At 44.4% G+C, this 25,072-nt stretch overlaps 1 protein-coding gene across 2 annotated transcripts in view; it reads left to right on the forward strand.

The window, feature by feature from the left end:
* Positions 1-25,072, forward strand: part of LOC146797804 (F-box only protein 27-like) — a 377,425-nt gene that overhangs the window by 251,056 nt on the left and 101,297 nt on the right. For both annotated transcript variants that reach the window (XM_085624989.1, XM_085624988.1), the window contains exon 9: positions 23,504-23,642. In XM_085624989.1, coding sequence (XP_085481115.1) covers positions 23,504-23,642 — 139 coding nt within the window. The remainder of the gene's footprint in view (positions 1-23,503; positions 23,643-25,072) is intronic.

Consider the following 25,072-nt stretch of genomic DNA (forward strand, 5'->3'; position numbering starts at 1 on the left):
ACTGCGAGTGCTCCGGCACAGCACAGAAAACACTTAATCCCCCCCTATGTCATCTCTGCCTTGCCCAAATATACCCTGGGAAGAAGTCGCTTTAGATATAATGGGTCCTTTAGAGTGGCAAGATTGCGTCACTAAGTACATTTTAGTTCTTGTGGACCTATTTTCAAGGTGCATTGAGGTTGAAGTTGTAACGAAAGTAAATGTTTAAAGATAGAGAGAGACCCCTTGTCAAATTCAAGGGAATAGGGTACTTTTCCAAGTAGCAGCTAGCAGTCCCTTGAACTCACATATATTAAAAACAATGTAAATTTATGAAGATAGTCACTGTACTCAAAATTAAGTTGATAAACCATGTACATTTATTTTATAAAAACATATGTTTGATCACATTTAAAAACATACCTATATATTCATTACTTTTCCAATATGCATCCTAAATCTAATCACATACAATATTTCATGACTGACCTATATATACAAAGAATTTCAGACAGAATAACACATTTGTCTTACACAAATCAAATAATTAAAACCTATACACGCCCCTATTTTAAGCCCACATCACAGAGAGAATACAACATGAAAAAGACACTCTACTTTGTCATACAATATACATCCAATTCAAGACAGTTAAGAGGATTAAACACTTGTAAGATCTTGACCCATTTATCCTATCAAGTGGATATCCGTTTCTTTGGATTGTATTTATTCTATGCGTCGACGCGTTTCGATGGGCTTGCTTTCTGCCACTATCTTTATCAAGACCAATGATCAATGTTTTTTCTCTCATTCAGTATTGGATTTTTTGATCTTCAACTGAGTATATTGCTCCTAGTTCCTTTTTGGCGCAACCTCTTACAGATGGTTGGATGATACTTCTTGTGTAGCAGCAATTATTAATCCTCCTTCTTCTTTCGGCTATGTATGATCGTCTTTTCCGGAAACAGGCTACTGTTCTAGCTCTTGTTCGATTGGCCCCGTTATTGTTGTCAATCTTTTTCTTCCCCTTTGTGGTATGGCCCGCATGTAATTCTTTTGCTTCGACTTGTAAGCAGATAAAATTGCGACTATTTCGAGGTCCGGAAATTACTGGAGCGTCCTCCCTGTTTTACACTTCCCTTAGCAATGCCGGTAAAAAACGTCCATGCGGGGGTCCTTCCTTGAGGAAGGACCCCCGCATGGACGTTTTTTACCCGCATTGCTAAGGGAAGTGTAAAACAGGGAGGACGCTCCAGTAATTTCCGGACCTCGAAATAGTCGCAATTTTATCTGCTTACAAGTCGAAGCAAAAGAATTACATGCGGGCCATACCACAAAGGGGAAGAAAAAGATTGACAACAATAACGGGGCCAATCGAACAAGAGCTAGAACAGTAGCCTGTTTCCGGAAAAGACGAGCAGCTTTATACAAATCTATCGATCATACATAGCCGAAAGAAGAAGGAGGATTAATAATTGCTGCTACACAAGAAGTATCATCCAACCATCTGTAAGAGGTTGCGCCAAAAAGGAACTAGGAGCAATATACTCAGTTGAAGATCAAAAAATCCAATACTGAATGAGAGAAAAAACATTGATCATTGGTCTTGATAAAGATAGTGGCAGAAAGCAAGCCCATCGAAACGCGTCGACGCATAGAATAAATACAATCCAAAGAAACGGATATCCACTTGATAGGATAAATGGGTCAAGATCTTACAAGTGTTTAATCCTCTTAACTGTCTTGAATTGGATGTATATTGTATGACAAAGTAGAGTGTCTTTTTCATGTTGTATTCTCTCTGTGATGTGGGCTTAAAATAGGGGCGTGTATAGGTTTTAATTATTTGATTTGTGTAAGACAAATGTGTTATTCTGTCTGAAATTCTTTGTATATATAGGTCAGTCATGAAATATTGTATGTGATTAGATTTAGGATGCATATTGGAAAAGTAATGAATATATAGGTATGTTTTTAAATGTAACGAAAGTAAACACAGAGACAGTTATTAGTTTTTTGGAGAAATGTTTTTTGAGAGAAGGTTTTCCAGCGTGCATCTTGACAGACAACGGAGTTCAATTCAAGTCTGATGAGTAAATTTATGGAAAACACTGGCATTGAGCAGAAGTTCACAGCTTTGTATCACCCAAGGGGTAATTCAGTAGTGGAAAGGGTTAATAGAGTATTAAAAGGCATTTTACAATTAGCAAAGAAAGGTAATAAGAATTGGGATGATGAACTGGATAAATTGATTTGGTCCTATAGGATTACTTCCCATGATACAATTGGGGAGAGTCCTTTTGGTTTAATGAGTGGTAGATTTCCCCATTGAAAAATTAATCCAGGATGGATTGGTAGAAGCAGGAAATATGAGTGGGATGCTGATCTTGTAAGGGAATTCATCATAAATTCACAATGTAAGAATAAATTATATTTTGACAATAAACATGGTACGAGAGAACCATGTGTCAAAGTTGGACAGTGTGTTAGGGTTGAACTTGCGAGAAAATCAACTAAGTTACAACCCAGGTTTTCGGATCCCAGAACCATCAGAGGAGTCATGAGAAACACGGTGCAACTCGATGATGGCAGTGTCCATCATATGAGTCGCATTGCGTTTTCTATGATCAGGGTATATCAAAAAAATGTATTTTGGAAGGGAGAAGAGACTATTGGTGGATAGATGTGGTTTCTTCCCTGGAAAAACGCAATGAGATGCTAGGGGACACAGATCTGGGCAGGAGTGCACAGTCTATACCTCCTTTGGTTTCTCAGACTTCGCAGGATGGAGCAGGTGGTGTTGTCTCTCATGATCATGATAATATCTGTGGGCAAACCCCTGAAGGTGTGGAGGTAAAGGAGGGGCAACATCAGGTAGTGAGTAGTGAATTAGACGCACAGGGTAAAGGGGTAATCAGTGATTGCACCACTGGGGACAAAACCAGCAAGTTTGGTAGGTGTATCACTGCTCCCAAGAAACTTGATGATTTTGTGCGTTTTTAATTGATGTGTTTAGGTATGTTTCTTTTAATTTTATTTCGTAACAATTTTTACATGTGTGTTGCGTATGAAATGTTGTTTGTTAAAAAAAAATATAATTAAGGGAGATGTGTAGTGATTGTGTATCGCTTTAAGTGGGTTCTTGTTCCATGACTAGAACCTGATTATGTATTGGAATTTTGTTACTTGAACGGGGAGTTCGGGAGGACATTATCGGCTGTACTTTTGGAGTTGCTTGTCCTTGATGTACTTAGCTCCCTTGGAATAAATACCTGAGCTACATTTTATCCGTGTTTCCACTTCATCATTTTCTTGTGACGACTTGGAGGTTTGCAACATGACTGCAACTACCATAAAAGCGACCAGTTCTACTGCCCTCTTGGGTAGCTATGATAGAGCGCTCTGGGACTGTATCTAACAATTTGCAGACGATCTTTCTAGGGACAGAAGGGAAGACTTCCTGGAGATCGTTAACGAAGGTCTCCTGGTGTCCAGCCAAGTCACCCGCGCTGCAGCAGACTCGTCCTTTTAGCGGCACATGAATATTGTCATTGATTGCCTTAAGGCTGCATTCTTGGCTCTGCCTCACACCTCTTAAATCAGAATCGCAGCAAAAGATTTTAAAACTTTCTTTTTTGAGGTCTGCCCTCTTCCACAGCCATGTAGACAATGAGATGGCTCGCATGAAGTCTGAAATTGAAATTCTTAAAGCTGTCGGCCTAAAAAGAGCTTAGCAATGCCCGTTTTACCCTCAGAGGGTTCCAACCCCTCATTGGTACCAGAGTTGCCAGCAGCCACAACAGCAGCGGCCATACCAGCACCAACAGTGATGGCAATCTAGAGGGTGTTTTTCCCAACATCCTCCCCAAGGGGGTAAACAATCAACCTTGAATCGTCCCTTCCCCACTCTTCTATTATCCACTCCAGTAGGGGGAAGCATCACACACTTTCTGGCAATGTGGCAAAAAAATCACAAAAGGTGCCTGGGTTGTGAATATTGTATAAAATGGCTATTGTCTCAGATTCACCAGTCCTCCCCCGGCCATACCACTAAAACTATCCAGCCAACATTTGCACATGCTTCTGGAAGAAGTCCGCATCTTGAGGTCACCTCCCACAATCAATGGGGTACAGGCATCTACCCCGGATAATTTTTGGTGAAGAAAAGACAAGAACGAATTCAGACTCTTCTCGACTTAAAAGTAGCCAACAATTGGATTTGGCGAGAAGTTTTATATGCTGGCTTTGAATCTGATCTACCCCCAACTACACCAGGGACATTGTCTCTGTTCCATAGACATCCAAGATGCTTATTTTAATGTACCCATCACCAAGAAACACCGCAATCTTTTGAGGTATGTAGTAGGGCAGGACCACTATCAATACCAGGTTCTTCCATTTGGTCTCAAGTCGGCACCCTGAAAGTTCTGGGTGCATGGCAGTAGTTGCTGGTCATCTCGGGAGACACTGAATCCCTATCTAGATGATTGGCTAATCAAGGCGTCAACTTCACAAGAAGCCCAGCGGCATTAGAACTGGAAATGCGATGCTCTACAATGATTGGGTCTTCACATCAACCACAAGTCAATCTCTTCTCCAGTTCAGACTCTGGAATATTTGGGGGGGCCACCATCGGCACAGTGCAGGCAAGAGTATATCCTTCAGAGGAGAGACTTTCATCAATCCATTGGAAATGTCACTCACTATTGAAAGCCTCTTATCCCGGTGTCATCTCTCCTCGGCTCCATAGCCTCTTGTATCTTCCTTACTCTGAATGCAGACCTCCACATGCATCCCCTTCAAGAATCTCGAGGACCAGTGGGAACATGCAACTGGGAAGACACCCCTACTTGTACAGACTGACAATATGACCACCATGTATTACCTCAACTAGTAGGGGGGCACGAGGTGCAGACCCTTACCCCACCAAGCCCAAGCAATCTGGAGATGGCTCGTAGCCAGAAACCTGCGTAGGGGTGGAAAACCTCCATGCATGCATCAGTCAGCTTGGCCTAAATCTTTGTCCTTTGGGTCAAGGGCCAGCTCCTCTCTTCACATTAGGCAGTGCAGCTGTTGGACTTGGCCCTTTCTGCAGGGTCTCCCCATTTGCCTTCACCCCTCCTGTTTTCTGAAACCATTTTGTTGACTCTTAGGACTCTGAGCGCTTTACCACAGCTATCCATTGCTGAAGTGCTTCTGCTGAGTCCCCTAAACATGGTAAAATAGGCTTACACCAAATTGACACATTCAATTTACTTATAGGTCCCTAGTAAAATGGTTCTACCAGTGCTTTACCTGTAAATTAAATGCTGCTAGTAGGCCTGCCCCACGCATTATGTCACTCCCTTATGTAGCCTTTTTAAAACATGTCTCCGGCCTGCCATTGCAGCCTGTGTGCAGGTTTTAAACTGCCATTTCAACCTGTCAAAATAAACCTTCCTTTTTAGGTCTCGGCTAGACAACACATGCGCGGTCTTTTTGAGACTTGTTGTTTACTGTTAGCAGGCTTGGAGGCTGCTCATTACTTGCCATTGAATGGCTTCGAGGCCACTGTACATTGCGTGCTTCCTGCTGGTCAGCTCTGCAGTGGTTTATTCCCTCTTCTTGCATCTGACCCTCCCCTAGAGCATGGCCCAAGTACATGTGCCCTTACACTGCTCTCCCTTTTGGGAGCTATTATTTCTTTTTGTTCAGCCACTCTACAGAGTGCATCTTTTGTAGCTGGCTCTGTTGTCTGCTCCTTCGTGTTGTCTGTGTTTGGCTGTTCCCCCTCCCTCCCATTGTAGTGCCCCCACACAGCACAATAAATGAGCCGAAAGGCCAGATGCCTTTGTCCCGTCCTCTGACTTTTGCCTTTGTTGCAGCTTTTATTTATAGCACAAACTCAACTCGAAGGTGTTGGATCACCTTTACACAAGGCTGCTGGGTAAATTAGAAAGCCTATCTATCCTCCCCATGGACAATACACAACAGGAATTTATCATTTTAGTATTATTGTTATTATTATGTGCTTGGACAAGACCTGAAGTGGCAGAGCGCTTTACAAAGTAGAATGCTAAGACCACAAATAGGTAGACCTGAGAACAGATTTACTTCAACAGGGTAAAAAAATGCACTATTTTCCCATTGCAGGGTTTTGCTGAAATAATAGCAAACTGTTATTACATTGTAAGGCTGATTACAAGGGTTTACAGTACTTCTAACTTCCTCCCTCGGTGATCCTTCACAGAACTTCTGAAGTTTTGCACACTTTTTGTCCCTTGTACCAGTACATTGAACAAGGGAAAACTATGCATGCTGGTGTGAACGTGGTTCAGGGATTCAAGTCTCCGCACTTTAAGTGCTTGCCCACACTGGCACCTTTAAACGCGGGTTGTCAGGATTTGAAGCACACAGATTGTCCTTTTCTGTTCTGAGAAATCTGCAGCAGTACATAATTTAGATGGATCTTTGGAACACATGCCCATTTCCCGGAGAACTTGCTAACTTTAAGCTTGCGGCAGTTCCAATTAGGGTTTACAGACACAGTGCCTCACACAGGGGTGACATTCTAGACTCTCTCTGATCCCCCAATTAAAACATTCTCTGTGTCCGATTGGATAGAGGCGTTAACCGTGCGCTTATCTATTAAAGCAGATCCACTGTCTATACAGGAAAACTGGGTATCATTTTAGGTGTCTGCTAGGCAGAGCATGTGCTGTCTTTTTGAAAAATGCTATTTACTGCAAGTGGGCTTGAGGCTTCCCATTACTTACCAGTGGATGGCTTCAAAGCCGTTCTTAATTGCTTACTTCCTGCTTTGTCAGCTCTGCAGTGGCCACTTCCCACTTCTTTTAGGCCTCGGCTGGACAGCGCACATATTACATACAGTACAGCCCTCTGTACGTGAGACAAACGCAAGTCCACACCAACCACAAACACGCAAACTACAAGCAGTACAGATGCCCATGCAGCATGGGGCTTCCACTGTTAGTTCTGTACTTCACAGCTACTCTCAAATGAAAGAATAGTGCTGTGAAAATGCTTGTTAATACATGTCACCCCTTAGGGTAGGCCCTAAACAGCCTATAGGCTGGGGTGAGGGTATTTAAAAAGTTGGACATGATTAGACTTGAAGTATTTTTCTTGTCCAAGAAATGCCTCGTCAGGAAAACCTTTTAAAAACATTCTTCAGTGTTAACCTAGCAGGGAAATGGAGCATCACAGACGGTGATCTTCTGCAAGGTTTCATCCCGAGATTCATATTCTTATGAATAATTTTTAGCAAACTGGGTTTACCTCAGAAGCATCACACATTTGTTTTTTAAGTAACAACATTTATACCACTTTCAGATTTTACAAAAATTCCAAAGGAGAATATGAAAAATAAGTGTCAAATATCCCCCCCTCCTTTCATATATGAAGTTTGAGGAAGTTCCATTGTATTGTAAATGGATTTTGTAAATTGTAAAATCAAATGAACACTCAGAAATGCGGGAAAAAATCCCATTAAGTGCCCTCATTAATTGGGACATAGTCACAACTTTTGTGTATAAGCAAATAAACCAACAGTGGTAACAGACTGTAGAAGAACCAAATGTGAATTTAACGTAAGTGCATATGTGACCCCGGAATTCTGACCCAGACTCCTTTATTGGATCTTTTTAAGAAAATCTGACTACTTTGATTAGATATACATTCATGGATGAGAATAAGTGGCAAGATTAAGGGAGTTCCTTGGTATATCACTATCCCCCACCCCCAAGGATTCACCTCATAATTTCATGTTTCATATTAAATACATATACCAGTGAATATTACATTACAGTGCAAAGGACACAGCCACAAGAATGTGTCCTTTTGAACTCCAGTGGCCACTAAACCAATGTTCACCAGGATTGAAAAGGAATCATAGGGCACTTGCAGCTTACTTTCTTTATCTAATGGCTGACTGTAAAGTATTTGCAGTGATTGCCACAAATGACCTAGGTAGTCTAGCACCAGCTTACTCAGAACAACTAATACAACTTGAATGATGAGAATGCGTGTCTGCAAATGGAAATGTCCAAGAAGGCAAGGGAATTGAAGCAGAGCACCTACCAAATGAAGATTACATTATTTTAAGTCAACATTTCGGGTAAGAGCTAACATTGGATTATCTTACAGCCAGGAGGTGTAGCATGGCGTAGACATCGCTATGATAGATTCTTGGCTCTTACGCCCGAAGGCTTATTTAGGAAAGGTAGTTTACTCTGCAGTGGGTTTCTTGTGTTTCAATCTCGTAATGATTTAGTGATCCAAAGTATGAAAGCTATAACTGAAGTGCATTGCTTAGTGGGCCTAGAACAATGAAGACTACCAGCCTTTCATGGCACAGGAGCAAGCAGACTGTTTCACAGAGAACAGCAGTCTGAAAGATGACAATCCTTCTTAGTCCTCTTTCAATAAACTTTTATTAAAGAACGTTGAGAAGGGAGAGTTCATGCAGCTTATCCTAATAGTTAAAAGACAAATGAACCTCTAGCAGTTGCTTCTGTGCCTCTATAGTAGGAGGTAGGGGCCACTTGTATATTGCAAATGTGAGGATATCACATTAGGCAAATGGGTCGATGCAGATTAGCATTCTGCTAAGGTCTCCATTTCTTGTAAGTGACTGCAGATATGACCCCAGGGCATTTGTCAAACTATCATCTTGTCTTACACTGTAAGGTACTGACAGTGATGGTGAGTGGAATTACAAATGATTGCAATGAATAACAATGGAAATGGAGGGTATTAAATGCATTTCCTAGTGGACAAGAAAGATGCTTATACCACACACTCCGGAGATTGGGCTTAAGCTCAATGGCATGACATATCCCATGAGATTCCTTGGCAGATTTAATGTCAACCAAATAATTTATATTTTAGTCAGAACTTTGTAGCGACTGACATTTGTCTTCCAATGCCTGAGGTTTAATCAATAATTTATGGCTCAGGACCTACTAATCCTTGTGGTAACACCTAAAGACTCTCTTCCCTTTGTACATTCCTTCAGCAGCTCTTGACTGCCGTGAAGTATGCCATTCATGTTGTGCATCAATTGGGCCAACTTTCTTCTGGGCGCCAACACATAGTCTGTATTGTCCTGAGTGTAGGACCTCCAGTTTCCTCCCAACCCTCTTCACTACTGTGAGTGAGGAGTATAGAAGCATAGTGACCATACATACCTGCAAATGAGCAGTAGCCCACTTCTGTAAAGGACACCAACGTTGTATGGTGTGGCATGTTGCATTGGAATGGATGTTTAAACCACGCTTTTTTTATCTTTGTGTTATGTTATACAGTTTAATAATAATATGTTGCTCGGCCATGCTCTGCTATATTATGACATGTTGCCTTATGCTAGATCATCTGTTTATTGTGTACACAACAAAGCTAATTGGCTCCATGCACTTAAATTTGTATTTCATGTACCTGACCACGTCCCAAAGACCACTGCGTAGCCAGAACCTTTAATTACCCAAACTGGTCTAATAGCACAGCATAAAAGACAGGCAAGCTTTCAGTACTGAAACCTTGAACACAGAGTTGGTATCCACTGGCTCATACTCAAGAGGCCTTTAGCTTAGGTTCTCCTTTGGGTGTCCTTCTCGGGCTGCCCTGCAGATGCACGCTTTCTGTTAAGTGATGTTTATCGCAGTGGGAGACACGGGCAATGGGGCTGGCTCCAGGTAGGAGTACCTGCAGCATGAGTATGGTATGGTGTGGTGTGGGATCTCTGTCCCTGACTGTCATCATTCTGAAGCGGCAGGCGGGCCAGACCTGGACACTTCTTGCTTTGAATGGCAAAGGCTCCAGTCTCGCCCTCACCCCTGCTATCCTCTGGTTGGCAGTGCTCGGGACGAGCTGGTATGCCACCATTTGTTGGCTGGGTCTTCATGAGGTTTGTGGAGGTAACCCTGTCTCTCCACTCCCCACTCTAGTGTCTGAGTCTCTGCCCTCCATCAGCATGCATTCAGATAACACACTTCCACTGTCTAGGGAAGATGTCCATACCTTCCTCTATTGCTATGCTAACCAGGGGCATCCACAATGCAACTCCCATGCCTTTGTAATTAATATTGTGAATGAAACTTAAGGGCAGACATCAGAAGACATTTGCAGCAGCGTTTTCTGTTTTTTGATGTTTGCATCACATACCCCATATATTGTGGTATGAAGCTCTGATCATGAGGTTACTGCTTCCTTCAAGCATACCCTAAAGCTCTTACTTCCCTCTATGTGCATCCAGTGAATGACATTATCCTTCAAGCTCCTGAGTTGATCAGCTGTCCTTGCTGAAGCAGTCGTCTAGGGCTGCTTAGAAGCAAAGACTGTTCACTGCATCAAAAGTGCCTAAAAATGTACATACTGCAGATCAAAAGTACCTAATAGCTTTTATAGGCAGATGGGTTTGTTTCTATAGTTTTGCATCTCTAGATTGCATGCGATCTCAAAAAGCCTCCTCAAGTGTCTTAAAACCCGGCTTGAAAACCTCACCTTCAATTAAAACTTTCAGTTGTTGCCTCTTTCAATTTCAATTCTTTTGAAAGACCCCCCCTCTTCATTTTCCATTTTCTGCATGCCTGCTCTCTCTGAAAACGTCTACTCTAAGTCAGATGAATGTTTGCCTTAGTATCTATTGTATTTCTGAAAATTGTCCACACTTCATTTCAAATATCACAACCTCTCCTTTGAAAGTCATACCCCCTCAACTTAAGAATACTCGTCTAGGTACTCTGGTAATCCCACCAACCATCTGCATGAATTCACTTATCCGCTTTAATGATCATATCTAACTCCTAATAATTGTATCCAGCACAAACAAATGGGGGTACATGTGTGAAATGGTTTCCTTGAGTCCAAGGCTAATCCCAGTAACCACCAATAACCATTGGACTACCCACTGACTGTGGGTTCCGGAGCAGGGTGCTCGCCTGCATAAAGTGCCTCAACACTTAGTCAGAGGTAGAAAGCACTAAATAAATGCAGTTGCAAAACAAAAAAATACTTATTTAGCATCAGATCTCATTTTTGTAAAACCACTTTGACTTCTGTCATCCTAATTTTCACGGAGGAGGTGCCAATAGTCCTTTTGAACTTGGAAGTCGCCCCTTGCACCTGGGCAAATAAAGAATTTTGCCTACCAGTGAACAGGCAGATAGGGAGGAGCAACAGACCAACTCCAGGAGACCCTGCTTTTCTCCTGAAACAAACCCACACTGGAGAGTCTAGTGAGTCAATGCATACAGGCACGTTTGAGAAGCACATGTTTTCCTTTGCCGGTATTGCCTTCCAGTCTTTCATATCCAGCAGCTCCTGAGTGGCTATTCGCGGCATTGTGGAACAAGGTGGCTGAGATCTTGCCACCATTCCCGGAGGACCTCAGAACTAACCTTCGGCAGATCATACACAAAGGATAGAACACAGCGAAATATGTGATTTGCTTAAACATTGCTGACTGTTTCGGTAGGGCTGTTGGTACCATTGTGGTGCTTTTGCGCCATGCTTGTATTCTTTTCACAGGTTCTCCAGTGACATTCAACAGTCCCTGATTGACATGCTATTGGGTGGCGCACGTCTCTTCGGAGACCATGCGACTCAGCCTTCAGATCGCTTTAAAGCAAGCAAGGACACATTCCGCTCACTGGCAGCAAATACGTGGCAGTTCTCGCAACAACTTTACCCCTTTCGAGGCTTCAGAAAAGGGTTCCAGCTGAGGCCATATCAGGCTTTGCCGCAGAAACAGCAGAACTCCAAGACTTTTCAAGGCAGAGGTCAGGGTATCCGGGATCATGCAGCAAATGTCCAGGCCCACAGGGGCAATAAAGTACCCAATCCATCCCCCTCGCTTCTTGGCCACCTCAACATCGCTTTAACTTGCCCTCAGCGGTGCACAGTCACTCGATAAGAGGTTGGATCTCATTGTACCACCACGGGTGGCAGAGAATTACATCAGGCCAGTGGGTGCTCCAATTCATCCTAAATGGAAACTCACTTCCTTTCCTGTCCACCACTCCAAGCGTGCTTCCTACGCTGCAACACCTCCTGGAGCACTATTTGTTCATTCTGCTAGGAGAGGTTCAGGCTATCTTGGAAATGGGAGCCATAGAGAAGGTACTAGCACCAAAGTTTTGGACTGGGTGTTATTCCTGTGACATCCTGATGCTGGAGAAGAACAAAGGCCTCTCTCTTATCCTCGAATTCGCCCTCTGAACTTCATGCACAAGGACAGTTCAAAATGCTAACCCTGGCCCAAGTGCGGTCTTCCCTGGATACAGGAGACTGGATGGTGCCCATTTCCTGTACTGCTGTCCCACAGACGTTACGTGTGGCTTCATGTATGCCACATGCATTTTCAGTTCTCATTGCTTCCCTTTGGCCTTCCCGGTGCACCTCATGTGTTCACGAAAGTGATGGTGGTGGTCGCTGCCCACCTTCAGAGGTTGGGAATACTAGCCTTCCCATAGCTCGATGACTGGTTGTTGAAGGCAAACTTGCCTCAGACAGTTGTGGACCACCTCCAGACAATGACGGACCTGTTAATATCACTGGTGTTTTCCATCAACATTCCAAAGTTACAAATGACTCCTTCACAGAGGCTTCCTTTCATTGTAGCCATCCTGGAAATGGTGCTCTTCCAAGCCTGGACCTAAACGAGTCCAGGACATTTGAGCTATGATCGCAATGTGTCAAACTTTGACATGGATCTCAGTTAGAGCGGCTCTGAGACTTCTTGGCCTCCTGCATCCTGCTTGTGGATTACACCAGGTGAGAAATGCGGGCTCTGCAGTAGGACCTGAAATCTCAGTGTGCCCAGTATCAGGGGATTCTTTCAGATTCTATCCAGGTGATGTTGGGGACAACAGGAGATCTACAGTGTTCGCTGCTGAACTGCAATTGGACCAGTGGCGGACTCCTCTTTATACCTCACGCAGAGCTAATGGTAATGACTGATGCATCGTTTTTGGGGAGGACCTCTATGAAGGTGGCGATCAGAAGCCTATGGTCATCAGTTTGCAGGAGCTGCTGGCGATTCACCTGGCATTGAAAGCATTCCTCCTGTCCATAAAGAGGGGGCAGGTATATTTTGTCACGGACAACACCATTGGCATGTGTTAGTGCAACACACAGGGCGGTTGGGGTTGTGGGTCTTGTGCCAAGAGTCTTTGCGCCTTTAGAAATGACTGAATCGTTAGGTCATCTCTTGGTTGTACAGCACCTGGCAAGATCTTTAAAATGGCAGGGCAGACCAACTCAGCTGCCACTGCCTGACGGATCACAATTGGCAGCTACACTCAGTGTGTCATCCAGCAGTGGGGAGAACCCTGACTCAATCTTTTCGCCACTGCCGAGAATGTGCACTGTATAAGCTTTTCCTCATTAGAGTTTCCCAGGGCAGTTGTCACTCAAATGCCTTTTGCTTGGATTGAAGCTAGGGACTCCTCAACGCCTTCCCACCTCTGCCTCTCCTGATCAAGGTTCTCATAAAGATGAGGAACTACTACGTCCAATTTACCCTAGTGGCTCCAGACTTGGCGAGGTGAGTGTGGTACCCAGAACTTCTGGCCATGAGCAATATCCAGTGGCGGAACACCTTGCTGCAGCTATTGGATAGTGTTCTGCAACCGAGCCTGCACAACCTACAACTCTATGCCAGGAAATTGAGCAGTGACAGTACTTTAGAAGGGCGATCAGTAGCAGTCAACTAAGTGTCATATTGGCAGCCAGGCGTCCCTTGACCAAAACAGTCTATTTGGGACGATGGGAGAGGTTTGTTGTATGGTGTTTTTTTACGAAATAACCAACCTTTACATGCACAGTTGCCTGATATTTTGCTTTTATGTTGATCTTTAGCTCATCAAGGCCTTGCTATGGCATCAGTTAAAGAAAGATTATTTGCTGTATCTTTCAGCCTTCTTATATTTACCTGATCAGCCATCTTAATTTTAAATCACCTGCTGTGATGCGTTTTCTCAACGGAAAGTTCCAACCAAAACCAATCTGGTTTTCATTTTCCCCGTGCACTCCATTTGAGCCAATGTACAGCAGTCCTCTCTTCTGCTTACTTTGACGGCATTCCTCATAGTGATAACATCTACTCGTCGTGTGAGTGAATTGCAAGCACTGTCTGTCTAGCAACCGTTTACTATCTTCCTCCTGGACAAACTTGTAGTAGCCAGCTTTTCTCGCCCCGCCTCATCTATCTAAGCAAGAAGAAAGACTACATTGCTTAGACATAAAAAAAGCTCTGATTGTGTACATCGATTTTACAAAGGATTATCGGGTGGACCATCAGTTGTTGTAGACTCTTCTGGGGTGACAAAAGGTAAAGCTGTCAGGAAACTAACAATATCCTAGTGATTGTTCTGCTACAAAGTGTCCAAGGAACAGAATCCAAAGGCATGCGTGCACATTCCACCAGACCAAAGGCTGCTCAGTGGCGCTGGTACACAGGGTGCCAGTCTTTAAAATCTTGAGAACAGGAAGAGCAGTTCCTATGGGTAGCTAGTTAGGGAGGGGGAGGAAGTGGGGAAGCACAGGTCTTTCTTCGTAATGCCCTAACACACCCCAAGGGATGTCATGCTTCATCATTTGGGCATTTGCCCCTCGTCAGGCCGGCGCTGCAATGCCTGACGGGCTCCCGAAACCGGGGCTCTTTGTCGGGGATCTTTTGAAGAAGCCGTATGGGTGCGTGTGGGTGTGAGGGCAGGGTAGTGCACGAGGAGTGAGATGTTTTAAAAAAGGTATAGGGCGTCCTACTTAAGTATTTTATTAATGAGGTAGCTCTAGCCTTGGTAAAAAGAGGTGTAGAAGCCCTAATTAGGAGTGATGGTCCGTAAGGGCTAGTCATGTGAGGGTGTGGTCAACATGTTTCGTGCCCCAGCTGCCCCAAAAAGGGTCAATGGCACTTCGTCAGGACCAAAAATAGAACGTTTAAAGGTGAGTGCACTACCGTTTTAGCACTAGTTGCTTGGAACGGTAGGGGGTGATTAATAAGGAACTGGTACTGAGATGAGGATAGACCTGTGGTAGAAGGGAGAAACAACAAAAAAAGGGGGGGGGGGAGACAAGGTAACAATAACCAGCGATAAAACCAGCCATCGGCATATAGTGAATGTACTGGACATCAGTGCGCCTCAGTGAAGAAAAAGAGTACACAGGTATACTCTTAGTGTACTCTAGGTATTTGACCAGTGGGTGGTGAAAAGACGGAGTAGATACGTCATGGACCTTCTAATGGTAGGGTGTCAGACGTCGTGATCGTTCCGACGGTACCGTGCAACGTGGACGGACTATAGAAGGTCTCGAGTGACTATGTCGCATACCAGTTTGTATATTCAATAAAAGTACTGTGTGATGCTATAAAGTAATCCTGTGCTATGCACGTGTGAATCCATCAAACCGGTATCCAAAGGCAGGCAGGAATATTTAGGAATAAAATCGATAAAACTAGTAACATAATGTCAACGTGGAACGAAAGAGAGGCATTGATTACAACGATCGTTTGTGGGTCAGGGAAGGCTGAGGTTGTTCGTGAACTAGTTCGCATACTTGTGTGAAGGCATGCCACAAAACGCGCTGATTTTAGGACATACTACACCGTAAACGAAGCACAATTAGGTAAAAGACTCACCCCTCACGACCTAGTTCCGGACAGACGGGGATGAGAACAGAGCACAATAGTTGCTCCGATTTCTATGGGGAGGCCAACCACAGATGGGAGGAACAGATAGGAGAAAAATAGGAGAAAAAGGGGGGGTCAAAATTACATACGCATACTGACAAGACTGACGAACGGGCTTACCAACGGGATCCAGTCATACGATCACGGTACTCACGTAGGTAGACTGGCAACTTGCTGGCGTCCTACCCTCGCTCTGGGCCCCGTGCAGGATACTTCCCGGGTGCATCTTAAATAGCGTAGTTGAAAGACGTCCCTGGACGTAGTAGCCATATTGGAATGGGCTCTACTAGCGCTCATGTCATGTGACATCCGGCGCGTATGGAAGTAAACGGCGGCCATATCAGAACGGGACAACTACAGTTATGTGATTGTAACTAAGTCAATAGGGTGAGAAAGGGGGGGGGGGGCGGGATGGGTCGGGGGGTGAGAGTGATTGCAACAATTCACCGTGTATATTGACACGTGTAGTTATTTATGATACCTCTCTTGGAAAAGAATATTTGTAATTATTTTTACAAAAATATTTTCCTTTTCTGTTAATGTGATCCCTGGGGGTATTGCAGATGTAGGTCATAGAAACCTTAAGGCACAACCCAAGATGAACAGGGGGTTGGAGGGGTGGAGGGGTGGGGGGGTGGGTTGATGCGGACAAAACTTCAGGGTGGCATAGGAAGGGCTTGTTTTAGTGATTCAATTCAGCCCAAGGTATGTCATCGTTCAGGCCCCTCGTGTGTGACGCAAGCTTGAACACCCAGCATTGTTCCTTCCTAAAGAGGGCTTCTTTGGTGATAACTGGGAAGGCCTCTAAAATAGTCCAATTTAGCTCATTTGGTGTATGATTATGTGCCGCATAGTGAGAACACATCTTAGTGTTAGTTTTTTTGCAACGTACATTGCTTCTGTGTTCGGTTAGTCTTGTCTTTACTGGGCGTGTGGTCATCCCAATGTATTGCAACGAACACGGGCATGTGATTAGATAAATACAATTGCGTGTGTTGCAATTTGTGTGTTTCTTCTGGGTCCAAATCCAGTTGCTAGTTAATTGGACTGTTTTGCTTACTCGGGTAAGTGGGCAGACCACACATTGGCCACAGGGGTGATGCCCGCTTACCGGAGGCAAGTTCCACAAGGTATTCGAGACTGTAGGGGCCGGTGGTTTGGGTCTAGTGTTAATTAGGAGATCCTTGATGTTAGCTGTGCGTTTGAATGCAAATCTCGGTTTTCTTAGAGACAGATCACCCGAGTCTAATATTCGCCAGTGTTTATTGATGACCCTTTTTAACAAGTTAGACTCTGGAGTGAAAGTGGTCACACATGTGATGAGGTCTGATTCTGGTTTTGTCTGTGATTCGAGAAGGGTTGACCTATTGGTATTGCGTGCTCGTTTTTGTGCATTGTTGATAATGCGGGCAGGATATTGTCTCAGAGTCAGTCTTTAAAATCTGCCATGCTGCTCCATAGGCATTGGTTCACACACTCACAAAGCACTACTGCCTGAATAATCCGGTCCACCTGGAAGTGCATTTTGCCTGTTCAGTTCTGCAGGATGTGCTGGTTTGTTCATTGCGCCGATCCACAACCTACCGAGGTACTGCTGTTGTATCTATTCACACTATGAGGAATCTGCAGTTAGAAGTATAAAGTTACTTACCTTCGGTTGCGCTTTTTCCGGTGGTTACTGTAACTGCAGTTTTCTCACCGACTCACTTACTGCTCTGTTCTAAGGAATGGACTCTCTTTGTCCATGTTATTAAGGTTCCCATTTATAGATCTGCACACTTGCACAAGCTGATTTCTAAAGCTCCATCTTTGACGTCTCACGAAGATTGATTTGAGAACGAAACTGATGTTAGTGTGTGGAGGCTGCGACTATGTAGGGGCCCCTACATCACGTCCGGGATTGGGCAGATCTGACTCTGAGCCGCACAACACCACCTACCGAGGGAATTGCTGAGGAAAATTCTTGGGATCCAGTCTGCCATCAGGACTATACTCCAGGTGAGGAATAGACAGAATATGCACTAGAAATAGTGTTACTGAAGGAAAGGTTTGTTCCTTTATGGTGATGTTATTGCATGGCTTCTTGAAACCGAGTAAGCGTGCAACCTTGAGGTATTTTGTGGTATTCCCTTACAGTATGGATCCTCATTTTGGCACTACCTGTATATCTAAGGTATGTATGGTACAAGGTGTGTAAATAGGACATGCTTTAAGGTGTCAAGGTGGAGGTATTTTTTCATCAAGGACACAGTTGCTTTTTGTCTTTTCCTCCACGTCACCTTTGTCAATATGTTTACAGGGGATCTTTTAGGCTGTTATGTTGTGTTTTACCTTGCTCTGGGCATCAGCGGGCTTGCTTGACCCTATTTTTGGAAGGATTAGTGCTTGAGCAAAGTAGGCATCCTCTGGTCTACAGTCTTAGTTGTGGTTTCAACTTAGTTCTTTTGTCTAGTGTCTTAGTATTTCTATGTAGGCTCCATACTGCTTCCTGTACATTTCAGGTTTCTGTCAAAGGACTGTGAGGTTGGTTCACCTAGTTTTACCTGGTGTGAATGTGGCATTCATTTCCGCAATGGTTTGGTTGGCAAATAATTGCTAGACATGTGGATTCCTTCAGGCATAGTTAGACTAAGATTGTTGGTGGCTGCAGTGTTAAAGAAAATATATGGTGTCCTTATATTAGGTGTTTTGGACATGCTGGGTCTCCCTTGCCGGTTTAAGACCCATTCTTCCCCACTAACCTGGAGTGCTCCTAGCTGGTGTGGACGTCACCCTGTTCTAAAGGTCTGGTTCTCCTTCTCATCAAACATTGTTGCCGCAACAATTGAGGAGGCAGTTGTCTGTGTATACCGCTATGACATGGCTATTGCTAGAGTTTCTCCTCTTACCCTCCTCCTGCAGGTTTTATTGCTTTGGTATGGATTCATTAGAGGAGTACTCTATAGGTTGAACTATCCCACAGAAGAATAAATTATCATTGGTAATGACTTTTTGGGTGGATACTGTACCTACCTGTAGATCCCTCTCCCAATCCCCTGCCTCACTGTTCTAAAGACTATTGTAGTGTACTTAATAAGATTCCAAGTTAATTTTTATGCATTGGATTTCTGTCAATTTCGTGTACTCCTGATGGTGTGGAAAAAATGATAGCAGCTGACATTAGTGGGTAATGGCATATATGATTGAACATGTTCATACATGTATGAACCCTGCTCCCACCTACAGCGAATTGGCCCCAACAGGAAACACAATCCACCCCACCCCATGCTCCCACTATCCACCTTCCCCGAGTCACCTCACACTACAGTACCCCTACTAACCATGCTCCACAACTCCCTAAGGAAAACACAATTCCACTCCCTAATTGGACCCTCCCACCGCAACCTCATGAACGAGCTCCGCCGACAGTGACCTCTAACCTCACTACTTCCCACACAGATCTCAGAAACTCAAATTAATTTCATGACCCAATTCACCCCCCTCCCAGGATTACAAAAGGGTACACCTTGCCCTACACAATGAGCAAGAGACAACACTCCATAAACCTGACCTACACCACACGAGGCGAATCCCCCCAGGATTCCCCCCCACGACTCCGTGGTGCAGCGACTCGCGTCACTAGAAAACCAGATAGACTCAATCTCCCGGGGCCTGACCGAAATCCTCTCCAACCTAGATAAGGCACGCAGACCCCACCAATCTCCACCCTGGGTTCCCCCCACTTCCAACACCAACAGCCACAAGAGCCCCTCCTGGCCCTCAAAAACCCACGAAACTCCGCTCCGGAGACCCCCAAGACTGGACATGGAACCCTGGCCACAAAAAGTCTCAACAATCGCAGTTCTTCCCACTAGGGCTCAGAGACGCTCAAATACCGATACCAAACCCCCGACCTCTTGACCCACTAGAACAGAAGCAGCCATGTCCGACAATGAAGCAGCCGATTTAGCCTCCTCATATGACACCCCCTCCCCCACTTTGACTCCCCTAAATCCAAAATCCAAGTGATCACGGGTCTCCGAAAAGACCTTCCCTCCACAAACCCCCGAGACCGCCCGTCCTCACCACCCTACCTAGGGCGCCCAAAGAAAAGATCACCAGCAACAAAGAGCTTTTCACCAACTGCTTGCTCATCAACTGCAGGTCGGCTTCTTTGCATGCAACTGAACTAGCAGATGCCATCCTCTCGCATGACATTGACATTGCCTTCATCACGGAGACCTGGCTCAATGAGCTATCCTCACCATGCTTAGACATGCTTGTACCCCCAGGTTTTTCAATCATCAACAAAGACAGAAAAGACCAGCGAGGGGAGGGGTAGCTATCATCGATAAAGACAACATGGTCTTCACGGAAATAGATTCATACAATTACAACACATTTGAATGTCTCTCAACCAACATTAAGACCAAAGATAATGGAACTTTACTCTGCCACCTTCTCTATCATCCTCCAGGTAACACCGCCGCATTCAGGCATCACTTATCTGACCTGATAGCTCATGGTGCACTCGGAGATGCCAATAATCTAATTCTTGGCGACCTTAACCTGCGGTGGAATAAGACTAACCACCCGCTAATCCAATCGCTATGCAGTCTCCTCTGTGACAACAATTTAATACAGTACTGCACAGAGGAGACGCACTACAAAGGAGCCACCTTGGATGCCATCATCGCTCAAACACAATCACAATCAATCACATACTCCCCGTCGACTGGTCAGACCACCACATGATCTTATTCCATATCAACCAACTAACTCTCTTTCAAACGCCTATGCAAGACCCCCCCCAAATGGTTGAGAAACGTCTCTCAGGTTCCCGTGGGAGTCCTTGAAGAACGGATAAGCTCACTTCTCCCCGACACCAACGACCACCTCTCCACAAATGAACTCCATGAGTGTTACAACGCAAAGCTAGTGTCCATGCTTGACCACTAGCTCCCCTAAAGCTGAAAAAGAGCCGAGCCACTCCATCCAGATCTTGGTTCAACTCTGACCTCAACCCTGAAAGGAGAAAACTAAGAGCCAAAGAAAAAGTGGAAAAATAACCCTACCTCCATCCTCCGCGATCAACTTAATTCAGCCCGTAGGAAGTACAACAATCGCATCAAAAACAAGAAACCAGCTTTTTCCGTTCGGCGCTGGACAGTGCCAAAAACAGACCCAAGGAGCTCTACAACATTATCAGACAACAAACCTCCAAGCCCGTGTCCTCCTCTATACAGGCATCCAAAGAACTATGCGATAACTTCGCCAACTTCTTCAATGATAAGATCATTAAAATCAAACTCTCACTGGACGTCAACAACACGCACCCCACGAAGAGCATCGTGGCTGGGTCGCTTGATCTTTCTCCTGGTACCTCTCCCAATTCCTGGCTAAGCTTCCGCCCCATTCAAGAAACTGAGATAGTCACACTGATCTCCACCTCCAAACCCTCAGCTCATGTCCTAGACCCCATTCCTCCCCTACTGACCAAAAAACTGAAGCACGCCTTCGCTCCGCTCTGAAGCACGATCATAAATAGCTCCCTGAAAAACGGAGTCGTTCCAGACTGCCTTAAAATGGGTCAAGTCACACCGCTGTTGAAAGAAACCGGCCTAGACGTTACGGATCTGAACAACTTTAGACCTGTGTCAAACCTCCCCCTTCTCTCACAAACCCTAGAAAGATGCATACTACATCAACTAACCCAGCACCTGGACAACATCAACCTCTTGGACCCCCACCAGACTGGCTTTAGAAAAGGCTGTAGCATAGAAACCACGATCCTCAACATCGACGATATCCACGGATCACTAGACTCTGACCAATGCTGCCTCCTCATTCTCCTTGACCTCTCGGCAGCATTTGACACGGTAGATCACAAACTCCTAATAAGGGCTCTCCAAGAAAGAGCTGGTCTTGGCGAGGTAGTCCTCAAATGGTTCTCCTCCTTTTTGCACAATCGCTCACAAAAAATAAAAAACAAAAACTTCACTTCCGACCTTCAACAAGTCAACAAGGGCGTCCCTCAAGGCTCGGTGCTGTCACTGCAACTCTTTAACATCTACATGGAACCGCTCTCCAAACTACTCAGGAAAGCCAACATCCGCTTCCATCTCTACGCTGATGATTCTCAGATCTATCTGGAAACTACCTCTACCAAAGACATTCAAAGACTCAATGATGTACTGAGAGATGTCCAACACTGGCTGACATGCAACCACCTTAAACTAAATCCTGATAAGACTGAGACACTCCTCATCTCGAATAAGGAAGATAACCCCCAAATTGGTGAATGGTTAAAGGCCATCGATGCGCTCAGCGGGAATCTCACTCTTGCAGACTGTCAAATCTCTAGGCATCACTCTAGACCCAAAACTGAACATGACGAGACACGTTAAGAATTCGACCAGAAGTGCTTTCCTTAACCTCAGACTACTGAACAAAGTAAAACCCTTCTTTCCGCCCTGTGATCTCAAACAGGCCACTCAATCTCTGGTACTGTCAAGACTGGACTATGGGAACGCAGTCCTCTCAGGAATTCCTAAATCACATCTGGCTCCCATCAAAACAATGCTGCATGCGGCTGCCAGAATGATCACCGGTATCAAGAAATTAGAGCATATCTCCCCTGCACTCAGGGAACTTAAGTGGCTTCCAGTCGAAATGCGGATTAGCTTCAGAACAGCCTGCCTCACCCATAAAGCCCTTCACACCGGCAAACCCGAATACCTGGCAAAAAAACTCAAAAAGCAGGCCAGACCAGGAACCTGAGAAGTTCAAACTCCCTCCTATTCATCCCACCAAAAACTAGAAGAAAAGAAAACTGCGTATCGATCCTTTACCGGAAGCGCTCCTAAAATCTGGAACTCCATTCCCCCTCACATCAGAACCATTCCCTCCTTTGTAGAATTCAAAAGCCAACTCAAAACCTTGTTCCTTCAACCGCTCCCTAGGGAGTGGATCGCTCGAGGCAGCCAGCGGACATCGAGCTCTGCTCCAGCTCTAAGACTCCGAATAATCCTGAAGGCAAAACTGTCCTGCACTACACTGTGTTGCTCTTTTACTTTGCGTTCTTCTGTTAACATGTCGCTCGTCTATTTTGTATCTGGGGATTATCTGCTATGTACCTGCTGTAAAGCGCTCCGATACCCTAGGGTCAGGCCAGCGCTATAGAAAACTTCTTAAATAAAATAAATAAATATGACTCTATATCTCACATCTGGAGTGATGTTGACATTGAGTTGGTGGCGCCACTTACCGTTGCAGAACTATTTAGATTTTACCCATCTAGTCTGGTGCCTATGGAGGTTCAAGCGGTGAGAAATTTGTAGCTAGAGTATCTGTCAAGAACATTCTTACTGAAGGTAAGTAACTTTATCATCTTTTCCTATACTGTTCTCTATAACACAGTGTACTGTCTGATTCATACAGACTCAAATTTCTCTTTTCTGCTCTCTCTTTAGTCACACTGCTTCTATTCTCGCCACACAACTGGTCAACGTTCTCTTTGCTGCACTTCCAAACATCTGGCAATCTTTCTCCCACAAAACGGCTTACCTCTCTCTGTCTGTTGTCTTCACTGTGCATTGTTTGTTCTCCCTCCACAGACCAGCCTAAAACTACCTTGCTGATGAGTCTTTCTCTGCATATTACACCACTCCCCAGAGAACTGAATCTCTTTCGCTTTACTTCTATCTCCAAGGTCAGTCTTCCCTACAAACCCGGCTATATTTTTGCTGCTCCTCTTTTCTTTGTTATAGGCCAGTGTTATCAGTCCTGAGGCCGCATATTTAGTGCCTGCCATGAAACTAGACTAACACACAACCCTTTTTTTTAATGTCTCTTAAGGTACGCTGGACGCCAGGATTGTGGATGTGAGTATCAAATCTCCGTGAAGCTGCTGGCCTCAGACAGGGAACGGGTGATAGACGAATATAACTTGAGACCTAACCCTATACCCCAGTGGAACAACCAGAGCTACCACCAGGTACAGTTGCTTTTGGGCAGGAGAAGGTACACCAGGGGTTGAGGTGGGCAGTGTTCCTTATGAATGTCACCAAGCAGGAAAGCTGATCTTTTCAGAGTTGTGGTAGTTGATGACAGTTTAGTAATGATGGTCTCTGTGTACCACCTAGTACATCGGATGGGTGGAATGAGGGGCAATCCAAGTATTGTGCTATTATCACTCCATATTGTCAGTTGTAGTTTAAGGAAGCTACAAGTGACCAACCTGAACATTTGCAGAGCCAACTACAGTAAATGTTCCCAGTGCCTACATACGTAATCCAAGATTGCAGGTTACCAACATCCTGGGTTATCTTTAGCTTCTGAGCTATCAACATTTGAACAGGCTTAGGAAACACCAAATCTTGCTTCAGAAAAATTTGCGTTAATATTCCAATTAGCAGTCCAACTTCCTTCTACCTCAACGGACAACTGATCTAGGACTTACACCTCAGTAACCACTTCGTGAATAAGAGGACACTTTTCAGTACCCTGACCTGCCATCTTCTATTGGCCCTCTTTACATGAGTCTGCATAACTGTTTTCACCACTTGTTATTTGATGGATAGAGCAGAATTGAACATTTGTTTGGCCCCACTTTGCAGGTTTTTTCATTCTGAGTATCGAGTTGTCTGTTAGCGTCTTTCTGAGTTGCGACAATTACAACTGAAAACTTGTGATTGAAAAGTAGCATACAATGAAAGCCTCATCTATAAGTTACCGTTGCCTTTTGCAGCAAGGTGTGATTTCTCAAATTGTGGTCCTTTGTTGCAGCAAACTAATGAAACTTCGTAAAGATGCCTAGTTCTGGATTCATTGATGGAATTGTCTGTCTTTCCGAGCACTACCCAGCTTTTTTTTTGTTATGGCAGAAAAGCACCCTTGTGGAAATGCCTGGGTCAAGTCATCTCATTGTCTGACAGCTTCAGAACTTTGCATTTGATCCAGTAAGATAGTGGGCTTCACCTGAAGTTCCAAGAAACAATCCTTGGAATAATCTCCCAAATCTTTTGATAGTATTGCTGCTGGTATTCGTGGTATTCTAATATTGTGGCGAAATCTGTTTCTCCACTTCTTGCATAACACTCTACAGCTGGAATAGTTCTTGTAGAATTAACTCCAAATCCTCTTTGTGGAGGGTTCATAGTGGTCTTCCTGTATGTCAACCACCACATTCCATCTTTACATTCTGCTTCCCTTTTTCTACATAATCGTTTGAGAAACACAAATCCTTTCTGCAACTCGTGCTTTTGCTGCTTAATTAGAGCATATTATGTTATCGCAGGGTATTTTGGGTATAGAATTGAGATGAGTCAAGGACCCAGCGCTCATCGAAGACGGTCAACGCAAATGTTTTTTTATTTTTACACAATCTATTTTATTTTCAAGTTGGGGAATATATAAACCTACATT

This window comes from Triturus cristatus, chromosome 9 (assembly GCF_964204655.1).
Source record: "Triturus cristatus chromosome 9, aTriCri1.1, whole genome shotgun sequence".
Classification (NCBI taxonomy): domain Eukaryota; kingdom Metazoa; phylum Chordata; class Amphibia; order Caudata; family Salamandridae; genus Triturus; species Triturus cristatus.